This window comes from Giraffa tippelskirchi, chromosome 3 (genome assembly GCF_054371585.1).
Source record: "Giraffa tippelskirchi isolate mGirTip1 chromosome 3, T2T-mGirTip1v1.2.pri, whole genome shotgun sequence".
Classification (NCBI taxonomy): Eukaryota; Metazoa; Chordata; class Mammalia; order Artiodactyla; family Giraffidae; genus Giraffa; species Giraffa tippelskirchi.
The window spans coordinates 94,735,834-94,748,672 of record NC_137277.1 but is presented as its reverse complement, the minus strand read 5'-3'; the positions used below and the strand labels follow the sequence as shown (position 1 = coordinate 94,748,672).

General features: G+C 38.8%; 1 protein-coding gene across 4 annotated transcripts in view; it reads right to left on the bottom strand.

Annotated features, from left to right (window-relative positions):
* Positions 1-860: 860 nt before the first annotated feature.
* FIGN (fidgetin, microtubule severing factor) overlaps positions 861-12,839 on the bottom strand; it is a 129,091-nt gene continuing 117,112 nt past the window's right edge. For 3 of the 4 annotated variants that reach the window (XM_081584817.1, XM_081584816.1, XM_081584818.1), the window contains one exon: positions 861-5,068. In XM_081584817.1, coding sequence (XP_081440943.1) covers positions 2,814-5,068 — 2,255 coding nt within the window. In that variant the 3' untranslated portion in view covers positions 861-2,813. Of the gene's footprint in view, positions 5,856-12,839 lie in introns of all 4 variants that reach the window. The other variant, XM_081584820.1, reaches the window with a different exon arrangement.

The window sequence follows — 12,839 nt, the reverse complement described above, 5'->3', positions numbered from 1 at the left end:
CCTTATCTCCCTCAACAGATCTTCATTTCTTCAGCATGCCCAATTTCCTAAGAGATCAAATCCTAGTATTCATTAGGCTAAATGAAATTCACACACAACTTCAGCTTCTGCCTCAATACATGGATTTTTGACCACTCATAGCTCAAAAATAATTTTTAAGTCATTTAAAGCTAAAAGCCAATATGCATGACTTTATTTTCAGTTTTATAAATGAGTGTAAAACACAATAGTGCAGTCATATATTTGGCATTAACTTTTACTAGCCACAGAAATGTGGGTCAATACTGGATTTTCCAAAGTTGTCTAAATAAGATTGGGTTTGTCAAAACTTGCCAGTTGCTTTCAAGTGAACACAGCATGTTGGCAGAAATGAAATGTGACATCCAAAAGCCTGAAAATAGGTCAGCACTGTGCAAAAGTAAACTTGTCAGTGAGATCAATATGAACCTACAAGTTAATGGGGATATTAGAATTTCCTTACAATAAGGGACGTGTGCAGGGTAGCGCCAGAACACGATTGCAGTGTTTATTCACTTGTGAAAAGCATAGGAAGTACTTAAAAATTACTTTTTGTATCCTTAATGAAAGGCACTACTTTTTAATATGGAATATTTATATGTAAGAACAGGTTTAATTATAGAAAATCATAGTAAACTTAATTCTAGTTCATCTGCTCAGTTTTTAGCAAGAAAAATAAGAAAAAAGGGGAGTAATGATCAAGCATCATAAAATTTCAGAAATATCATGATGTCCTTCATTAGCTTTCTCTATGTTAAGCATTTCAGAGAATTTGACATTGCGGATGAAATCAGTGAAAAAAAAAAAGTATGGAAGGAAAACAAAACAATAACAGAAAGACCTTTCTTAGGGCTTCTCATTGCATTTATTTAAAGTCTGTAAAAATGTACATCACTTTTTGAATACATAAAATGCCAGTGCTTTGCAACAGTTTTGTTACTGCATCTCTCAACTAAAAAAAAATAAAAATAAAAACAGGAAAAATACATTCAAAAAGCCAGGCTGTACTGCTTCTGCATGGGCAGTGGCTTTGGGAGGCTACAGCCTACTCTGTGAGTTCAGAGGCATTGCGGAACATCAGTCAGCTAGCAATGTAAAGTTGCACATAAAGCATTAAATGATACAAAGAACAACTTGGGGAGCAGGAAAGGAGTGGGAAATTAAGAAAAATGCTACATACACTGTTGGAGTGGGGGTGGGCCCAGGTGGAAGTGAGCATGAAGATTGATATTTTTTAGAAACTAGATTTATAGGAAAAGATGAAAGAAAACAAAGTAACACATTTGGCAAGCAATATCTGTTGGTGTGTGTGTGTGCATGTGTGTGTGTGTGTGTGTCTACTTTCAATTTTCTACTTGACTTTCCAGGAGAAATGTAACAAAACTGAGGTAGAAATGAATGTGGGAGCACTACAGCCCAGAAGATTTCCAAAATGAGAAGCAAAATTGCACTGACAAGAGAGGAGTCCAAAAGAAGGAGAGGGGATGCAGACATATTCTTTGTGGACATATATAAGTTGGTTGGTTGTTTTCTGTATTTATTTGTTTGTTTGCTTGTTTGTTTTGGCTGCTATCTTCTGCATTCTGTCAAACAGCATGGCAAGCCTATAAGCTAGATTAGTGAAGAGAGTGACACCATTTCCAGCAGTTTTCAGAGAGAACTTGCAAACCACCACCACCACCACCATTACCACCTCTGCAGGAAAAAGACAGTCCTAGTTTTTAGGTACTGTCACTTTCAGGGTCCTAAACAGGTCTTGTGGCTGACTGTTCTAGACACTAACACAAACTGAGTAAATAGCTTTCCATTAACCAGTGTACCTTTTAAGAATATTTTCACTTCGTTATCAAGGAGCAATGTACAAAGAATTCTTGCAGGTATTGATATAAAGAATTATTCTGCTCTGGTTAATTCCCCATAATTAGTGAAAGAACCTTTTAAAAAAATCCTTCCATTTTTACTTTAAATTGTAAATATTCCGTTGTATCACGCGTCAGTATTTTTCTGGATACATTCAAAGTAATTTTCCTTGCTATTTTCCAATTGGTGAGGTAAACATACATTTTAATATAAAGTAACATTGAAGCCTATCCCATTACTCTCAGCAGTACATAGTGCTTTCAACACATTCCTTTGAGGTACTGTACAAAACACAATCACTTTCCTGAGTTTTTGCAGACAAGAACATTAAAAGAAATGAACTGCAGAAATTAAGGTCCAGATTACCGTTACCCTGTTTTACCTGTTCTTAGCTTAATACTGCAGAACAGACAGGATTGAGGAATACTGTTGCTCTTAAAATGGCAAAAATCTGGTTTTCTGTCGAAACACAACCGTTCATCTCTTTAGTCCAATAATGTTTGAAGTTAAAGCTCTTTATATTAGCACATGCCACCAATGTAATTGTGAGGCAAACAAAAAATAAAGCACCACTCCAGGCACTTGACAGCAACTAAATCTCGAGAACAGCAGAATGGAATCAACACATGAGGTTCACGTCCTTCTGAAATCAACACACTTCCACCTTGCTCCTTGGTGAGTGTTGTCTAGCTTGAACTGAACTGAGCATCGGCAGACGCTTTCTGTCAGCTGGGGCTTTCACATCCGAAGGTCTTATAGGATGCCTTCTTCCTCCAAATCTACCCTGACTCGAAAGATGCAACTTAATTGTCTTCTTCCCTAGTACCCTTTGCAATTTAAACACTACTGGAAAGGGGCTCTATACCCTATGTAGCAGGTTTTATGTGTGTGTGTGTGCGCACCAACATTCATCACATTTTTTTTAAAAGAAGTTATCACTGACTGCAACCAAACATTTTGTTCCATTCAACATACATATCAAGCTCTTTTTGAGATATGCTAGGCTGAATCTTGCAGAAAGCATTTTCAAAGTCTTGATATGTAACCGGCCTCAACTGGCTGGGCATAATGGCTGAAAGGTCTGTGGCTGGCATGGCATGGAGGGGGCCCACCACTGCTTCCTGACACAGATGAGCCACGTCTAGCCCAGAAAAGCCTTCTGTGCGCTGGACGAGCAGTGCAAACTCCTTGTCATTGAGACAGTAATTGTGCTGTGAGAGCAGTTGTACTATTATCTGGTGCCTCGCTGTGCTGTCAGGAAGTGGGATTAAAAGTCGTTTCATGAAGTACCTCCGAAGAGATTCGTCTATCTCTTCTGGTTTACTGGTGGCACAGATCACTATGATTTGGTCCTCAGCCGACGTTAGCACAGTGTCCAGCTGCATCAGAAATTCGGTTCTCATCCGACTGACTGGACTGTGTTCCTCACTCACTTGAGAGGAGAGAAGCATGTCAATGTCACTGACAAAAATCACCGAGGGCTGACGACATCTGGCCACAAGGAAAGAGGCGTGGATAATTTTCTCTGCTTCTCCTAACCACTTGGCGATAAGTCCAGAACCAGCGATTTTGAAAAACGTGGCCCCCAGCTGACTAGCTATGCATCTGCCCAATAATGTTTTGCCTGTTCCCCGAGGTCCAAATAAAAGGATGCTCCGAGGTAAGGCCGTCAGTCCACTGAACGCGTCTGACCTCAACACAGGCCATAAAACCTCCTCTTTAATGACAGCCTTTACCAGGTCGAGACCTGCGATGTCATTCCAGTCCACTGGCGGTCCTTGGGTGATAATCTCATTGGTTACCAGGTCAATGAGGTGTGTGTCTGTATTCTTCAGTTGCTCGTCCACGGAGTGGTTGGCTGAGGTAGCTGCACGGAGTCCAGGGCCTTGCATGGGGTGAGAGAGGAGCTGCCTGTGCTCCTCCCCGTGCTCGCTCATCACTGGCGACGTGTACTTCCCAAAGGATTCACTGGATCTTGATCCCAATGAATTTTTAGCAGTACTGTAGGAAGGAGGGGTCAGAGCCCTACTGGACTGGCTGCTGAATTTCCTTTGCTGTTCAGAGGACATTAGCTGCTTCGTTGGCTTAAATGCTAAGGATGATGTTTCAGCACTTCTGTCAAAGCCATTCCCCCGATTTGAGTTTGAAATGCTGCTGTCGGACATTCTGTACATAGGACTCTGTGTAGATCTCTGTTGGCCATAGCTGTAATTTCCGTAACTGGAGTCCATGTCTCCTTGCCCTGCCATATAGAAAGCTTTCCTTTTGAGAGAACTTGCCGAACTGTTTGTCAGAGCCGAGGGTGCGATCGGTGTCAAACCGTGACCCTGGTAGGTGTAGCCAGGAACAGTGGTGGGGGGCAGGGGTGTGGGAGCAGGAATTCCTGAAGGCAGATATGCTGAAGGAGGAGGGGGCGCACCCCCAGGACTATACCCCGATCCCACAGCAGTCTGAGGAGGATAGCTAGCAGAGGGGTAGCTGTAACTGGAAAGGTTAGAAGTCCCATTGTAGCCTGGGACCAGGGCTGGTGGCGGAGGAGGTGGTGGTGGTGGCTGTAGGAGCCCAGAGCTATGCAGAGGAGAAGGATGAGGTGAAGGAAGTGCAGGTGCTGGCTGGCTACTGTAAGTAGAATGCAAATACGAGCCGTTGTATCCTGGGGCATATTCCTGAGACGGGAGCCCTGTATGAAGACTAGGTACAGTGTGGCTTCCACAGGTACTACTCGAATAACTAGGTTCTGTCAGGTTGCTGGCCACCCCAGGAGAGCTCCCTATACTTGCAGAGACATCTGCTGGAGGGAGGGCTGAACTGACTCCAGCTTTGCTGGCAGTGATAACATCCGGAACACAGTTCATGGGATAAACAGCGTCTGAATTCAAGGAAGGCTGCCAGGGTTCACTTTCATTCTTCCGACCGTTCACTAGTCCTGATGGTGCATCCGAGTAGTTGCTGAGTACGGGTCGGTCCACAGGGCCTTCCAAAATGCCAGAATACTTCTCTGCATATTTTTTTAGTAGGTTGGATGCCGTCAGAGCAGATATGTCATCGTTTGCCCAGGCGTACTGGTAGGTGCGCTGCAAATGACCTCTGTAAGCTTCAACTTTGTGGGCCGGAGACCGAGTGGTGGAGGTGATGTCAAAGTGCTGTTCGGGCCACTGGGCGTGCTCCGGCGTCCACTGCATCTTCAAGCCTAAAGATGTGGGGGGAGAAGGTTAATTTATTTATATATTCATCAAAACTATTAAATAAAGCTTTTCCACCCAACTTCTTTTGTTACCCATTATTTTCCACCAACGATAGTGACATTATAAAGGATTTCCACAGTTTATAACACCTATTATGGTCTCTACCATGCATACATCTGAAAAGGGACTAAATCTCAGCCCTGGATAAAAAGTAAACTGAATTTAAATGAAAACTCTGTAGAAGACCTACATTTTTTTCATTCTTGAGTAATAAGCAAATTTATTTCCGCTAAGCCCATCGAGTTACTTGCTACACACACACAGAAACACATATATATGTACACACACATTCCTGTCAAATTAGAATTCAATCACATGTTCTCACAATATAATATGCATACAGTTTAAACATCTAGCACGTGATAGTATTAACATGTGCCATATCTAGCTATCCTGCCTCTTCACATCACAGTTTCTGTTTTATATTTTAACCAATATAAAAATGAGACACAGCTGACAGATCACATCTAGGATACCTCTCTTATTTGGTACTGAACACCTAGTTAGCACAGTATAATGCTCCCTGTGCAGAACAATATGACACAGACATAGCAGGTCATTCCATAATCCAACTCTCATCTAAAGTGGTCCACGACAGTTTCAAATCTGCTTCGTGGAGTGCAGCAAAGCAATCTCCCAGGCAGCGCTCCATCGCTTTCATCACACAAAGCCTACAACTCGGTATGAATTACAACTGGCTCCTTTCTGCCTCTCAGTTCTGTTGTTGAAACTCTGAAAAAAAAAAAAAAACAAGCATCACTTGTCTGTCAGTCTTCTAGCTAGTGTTCTCCTTCCTTCTGTTATCATCTTTCCCTCTGCCTTATAGCTTTCAAGGTACTAAGAGGGGAGAATATATATGTATATATATACACATATATATATTTATGAAGAGAGTAAGGGGGAGATAGGAAAGAAGCAGGTAAAAAGGAAGATAAGAACAGAGAGAATCTGGATTCTGACTCTTTACATTTATGTGTAGTGGCATATACTCGAACAGTACAACTAGAAAATGAGATGCTACGTGTATGTAACTCTACCATCTGCTACTAAGTGAAAGCAAGGTGACTATGTAACCAACTATACAGGACTATTTTCTCATTTAAGAGAAAATACAAAGCAAGGACTTCCCTGGTTGTCCCAGTGGTTAAGAATCCACCTTGCAATGCAGGGGATGCAGGTTTGATCCTTAGTTGGGGAACTAAGATCCCATACTCTGTGGGGCAACTAAGCCTGAGCACCGCAACTACTGAGTCTGCATGCCGCAACTAGAGAATCTGTGCATGGCAATGAAAGATCCTGAGTGCAGCAACCAAGACCCAACGCAGCCAAATAAATAAACATATTTAAAAAGAGAGAGAAAATATGAAGCAGAGTTAGAGAATCATTTGAATTTTACAGTTTACCTTACTTCCCACATTAGGGAACCAGTACCCAAAGGGATTTATAATGTACCCTTGAGGACTCTCATATACTTAGTTACAGAAGATCACTGGAACCCTGTTCTATTTCCCAGTGCTGACTCCTCCTAATCTCTTCTTGATTGGAACACTTCCTATTCTGATACAGCTATATTAAGCAGGCTTCCTTAATCTCCTTTGTATTACCCTAAGTGAATTTTGCAAACTCTCTTGTGCCCTCTGGCAGCAATTCCTTGATAAGAAGGAGGTCTGGTCTAAATGAAGCATCTGTGGCATCAGCTCCCTTCTGAATTACCACAGTCTATGTTGACAGCTCCTACCCCCTTATGCTTTTCTCCTCCAACCCCTTTAGCTCTTCATTACCTGACTCCAGCTTCTGACATGGCCAGCTTTGACTTACTGAGCTAAACTGAACATAGTACAGAGTTTGGTAACAGAATGGCATGTTGATTCCCTTCTGACTCCCTCTTCCTTGTTTGCAAAACCACTGCACCAGACACTGGAAGTTAATTAGCAGGATGATGCTGTGCTAATTGTGTTAATTTACAAGGTTTTAGTCAAAGAGAATCATGCCAGGGCTGGCACTGCTGTCATGCTTCCGACTTAATGATTAAGAAATACTGAAAACAAGGTGGGAAGGATTGCAGTAATTACACAATAAATGAATAAAGCAACAGGATTCATTTGCAAATATATTTTACTGCAATTGTACTCATTTGCATTTGGATTTTAAAAAAGGATACATGTAGATATTCATTTGCAAATCACCATCTCAGTTAAATTAAATCGGAATGCTGCACTGTATAACTTAATCATGCTTCATATATATGAATATATAATGAATTTTTTAGTAAAAAAAATCTAAATACCTTACTTCTCTTGTATACGCAATAGATTCTTTACTTTTCTTCATCTCCCCCCAAATCATCATGTTTCTCTTTTAAAACTGTATTTTAAAAAATAATCTCATTAATTGGAAAGAATATATTATAAAGTCCTGATAAAGTGTAGCTTGCATCATTTCACTCAAGAGGAACTCTGGGTTGTGTCGGAGGGTGGGGGGGCGTGGGAGGGAGTCTTCTAGGAAGAACTAAAGTGATATTCTTAATTGTTTCTGCTTTCTCAATCATCACTTTTTAAGGGGGAGGAAAACACACCGCAAAATGGGTGAAATGACCGAGACCACACTTAAAGGGGAAAAGATGCAATTTTAATGAAGCAGCATTTCAGGAATCATATTTTCATTAAATTCAACTGGAAATTATTAAGAGCAAATCACCAGGAACCAATCGCAAGTAATCAGTATCTAAATTCTTCTAGCATCATGGGATTTACTTTCAAGCCTTATAAAAACGAGAGAATATTAATGTGACTGCAATGTAGAACTGTCTAAAAGACCTACAAATTCATTAGTCCTGTAAATTATTTCCAGGGAATTTCTATTAGGATTTTCTTTTCTTTAAAAGATTATCAAAATACAGAGTTGAGAAAACAAGAAAACACATATGCTATGAGTAGGATTTGGATTAGATTGATACAGAAGAAACATGTATAAGTATCTTGAAAAAAAGATCTCAAAAATAATTTAGGAGTCACAAGCAATGGAATTTCTTTCACAAACACAACACAACACATATACACACACGTACACACACATCCATAAAAGGTCTGGCTTCCTTTCAGTTAGTTGAGCTAAGCCATTATTGGCATTATTCAACAAACATACATAACAAACATGATTTTTTCTTTAAAAAAAAGTGTCCATTTTTAAAAAAATGAGACCGCTTTAGCTGTAGAATAATTATTTAAAAAAATAACCAAAAAGGGCAACTTTCACCTCCATTGGGCTTAAAATTTTCCTTGTAAGTTAATTATTTGTAAAATATATGCATAAGTTTTTTAGTTATAGTCACTGTGAAAGACAGTAATATAAAATTTAAATAAAACAGGTTGGCCATTTTCACTGGGTAGTAAAATGCATAGTTTAACTGCATAGTTTCACTCTAGCAAAAATAATTAAATTTCTTAAGCTTTCTATTTCATCTGAAATTAAGCAAAAATCCTATCAAAATTATTTATTTGGAACAATTACTGGATACACCGTTGCCTTTTGATTCTCATGCTCTTTTTGGATGTGCTTACCAAGACAATTGAAAGTTTATTTATTGATTCATACTAAATAACAACTTAATAAACAAGGCTGCTAAAGTTAAGATTGAGCTTCCATTAAATAACCTTAAGAGAACAGAATTATTCACATCCCCTAAAACATGAGTATTTATCGTACTATAAAATCATTAATAGCATTTGAAAGTATAAATTAATAGCTAAACCATAAACTAGTTCCTAATATTAGTAGGAGCTCAAGAAGCCAATGTTCAGGAGACTGTCATGATGTATAGGAGCACAAAGAACTTTCTCCTCAGTTTCTTGAATTTTAATACTAATTAGAAATAGAACTAATGAAACTTCTTTTCATTGTCATTATTATTGTTCTATTTATTTGTGGTGATAGTTCTGATGTGCAATGGAAGAAAAATGTAGAGCCAAATGTTCTTTAAACAAACTCCCTTTGATTACACTGCTGTTATCTGTAAGAAGTAGTACATGCGTGTCATTTAACTTGGCACCCAAATAATAAGATGGGTTTTAAAAAAAGCTTTTATATGGTTTCTCTTTGGAACATGAAGAGAAAAACCTCAGAAACAATACTATTTTAATGTTATCAGAAACAGGACTCCAGCACAATAACTCCCACTGCTGTCTAGAAATAGCTTAATAGGAACAATAAAAATTCAGAATACAGTGTAAAGAAAAACAGTTCAAGATAATTGAAGAATTGTTCCAAAACATCAATTTTTATTTTTGAAAGTATCATAAAATTCTTAAGAAAACAGCTGGCAAATTTCACAATGCAATGTGTTTGTTTTTAAAATATGTAATTTAATAGAAAATTGCTTTTAAGATACCTTAACATAAGTGTTCACAAGGATGACAGATACTATAGTAAAAAGCCTAAGCATTTTGTTATTTTATTGTAATAGGATGAATTTATGTATATATAATTGAACAAGTCTATATTTCCCATAAAATTGGTCAATTTGGATAACATTTTCCATTCTTATCATTACTGACCATTTTATAACTTAGATTTAATTACTAAACAGTTGCTGCCTCATTGCTTTATTTCTTCCATTTTACTCTTTAATTAGTTTGAAACAAAACAACTGTGGCATCCTTGAAAGTTTTGTCACAGCTTCAAAACGATAAAGAAACTGTTACACAGAAAAATGAAGGACATAAAAACAACTTGCAGAATAGGAGGAAATTGGGAATAAAAGACCAGGTCTTCTAGAAAGTATTTTTAGCACACATTCCTGGAAATATTAATCTAAGACTGCCCCACCCCCACTCCTAACATACGTATGCTATTCAAAGTTCACAAGGTCTATAAAAGCTGCTCTTTTCTACAAGGTGCCCATAGGGTAATTCTGGCCATTAGGGACTCTGCCTTCATTTGCAGGTTTTCTCAGATTTCCTAAGGGCAGGCACCCGAGGCAAACACCTGCAGGCATGGCGGACTTGCTCTAAAAGCTGCACAGCGCTCACACAGGCCTACATGACATCCTTATACCTATTACATGACTTTGGGCTACTGTACTTCTGAACCTTTCATTATCATTAAAAAAAAACCAAAAAACAAAAAACTGGATACTATACTTAGAAGATTCTCTCTAGAAAACAAACACTACTGGTGTAAATACAATAAAGTAATTATCATAGTTGACAGCCCCCTTAGCCTAATAATGCAACAGATTCATCATCTGCTAGGTAGGAAATGGCAGAACTAACACAGAACATTCAAAATTTCAAGTAGACGGTAGCAAATACATTCACTAAATAGTAAGAGACATCTGAGACATTAAGGACAGACTTTTGCTCACAGTGGGGGAAGGAGAGGATGGGATGATTTGAGAGAGTAGCATTGAAACATATATATTACCAGATGTAAAAGAGATAGCCAGTGGAAATTTGCTGCATCATGCAGGGCTCTGTGACACCCTAGAGGAGTGGGATGGGGAGAGAGATGGGAGGGAGGTTCAAGAGGGAGAGAAATATGTATGCCTATGGCTGATTCATGTAGATGTAGGGCAGAAACCATCACAATATTGTATTATGCAATTAACCTCCAATTGAAAAAAAAAAAAAAGGTAGTTTGAGAGAGGGACTATAAACTTTCTGGTACTGAAAACTGGCTCCATGCAGTATCTGCTTACCTTTATCCTTCAAGGGGAGTGATGACCAGTTGAAGTGTCCCGCAGACTAAGAGCATTCTCCTTTTGTGTACCCACCCTCATAAGCCAAGAGGCCAACACAGCAGTATCTAGTATGACCTGTTCTAATCTATTTGATCTGAAATCTTCCTTAGTCCATTTCCTAGTAACTCTTAGACTGAAAATGTGATGTCATATTTAAAAGTAGTATCAAGTGAAAAGTGAAGGGTACAAACACAGGAATATACATTCTCCTTAATCGATTTAAATAGGTTCCATCTTTAGAACACCAAAATGAAAAGTCCCTTATAAACTGAATATGATATAGGAACTGTACATCTTAATTAGTCGACAAATTGAGGGTCCACTATGTGTATAAGGCCTTGTGGTTCAATGCTAAGAAATTTAATCAAGGGAATCCATTTACTAGACAACGAACTTTTCCAGCTTTCTGCATTCTTTATAATTTCACATTCTAACATCTCTTAAACTTGGATTTTAGAGATTACGGGATCTTTCTAATGACCTAGTCCCCAATACAGACAGCCTCTGCTATAGTTCAGTACTTCACTTGTCATGGAGTACTGTGAGGTTGAATACTACCTAACACAGTATTTTATTTGGAGGCACTACAGGATTGTTGGGATAGAATGGGCTGGAGAAAACATCAAGAAGGTCCTAGAATTTTGTCTGAAGAGTGAATATCCTGAGCTTGAAAATCAGACCACTGGCCCTGATCCATGCCTTCACTTATTTGTTCTAATCTTGGTGAAATCATGTAAGTATATTATACTTACTCTTTTCAGCCATTAAATATAGATAATAATGGTATCATATACCTTATCAGGGGGCTTCCCAGGTGGTGCTAGTAGTAAAGAACCCACCTGCCAACGCAGGAGCCACAGGAGAAAAGTGGGTTCTATCTCTGGGTCAGCAAGATCCCCAGGAGGAGGGCATGGCAACCTGCTCCAGTATTCCTGCCTGGAGAATCCCATGGATAGAGGACCTTGGCAGGCTGCAGTCCACAGGGCCGCACAGAGTCAGACAGGACTGAAATGGCTGAGCACACATGCACATATACCTTATTGGATTGTTAGGTAACCTTATTAGGTAACCTTAATGGTTACCGAAAGCAGCAATATTTGTGAAAATAGTTTCCAACTGTGACCTGCTACACAAGTGTTTCTTGTTATGCATTTATTTTGCAAAAGCCAGAGATGAATTAAACACAAAACAAAACAAAACTGGCTAGACAGAAGAAAAACTAAAATGACTCCTAGAATTTATAAATCACTTTTTCTTCAACTTCTGGACAGCTACTGAAAAGGAAATTTTCCATTGGGTATGTTGGTTGTAAGAAAGGTATAGAAATTCTTTCGTACTCAGTAAAACACAGAGCACGATCTTCTTAATCAAAAAGACGTCAAAAATTCAAACTATTTTATAGTATTTATTCTTAATGGTGTTTGTGACTCACTGTGGAGACCACAAGTAAGAAACAACAGAGGTTTAAAACCAGTTAAGAATGATCTCACAACCCACAGTCTGAAAATAAGACATTCTAATTATATAGCAATACTGTCAAAGATTTTTCTCTTTAAATCACACTTTCATACCTCAAGACTCCAAATTATAATACAGTTTGCAGCAAATTACTCCCTCCCCCTACCCTACCTCATTTGCATAAAGCAATCCTTTTTAAAACTCACAAAGGCATTTATGGCTAAATGGTCCTTAGTAAATATAGTTTAAATACTTCACCATCCAATATAGAGAAATTGCTATCCGACAGCCAGAAGGCAGCATGTAACCTGTAAATATGTTTTGTTTGGCCAGTCCAGAGTCTTAAAAATCAGTCAACTTTATAGTAAAAGAAACTGTATTTCCATATATCCCACTTTTTCAAGACAAGCTGATTGATGAGACTAGAATGAGACTAGGTCTCATTCTTGCCTGGCAACCACTGGCCAAATCTGAGGTCCCTCTAGACACGGCATGCCCTCTCTCCTTTGTTGTGACATTCC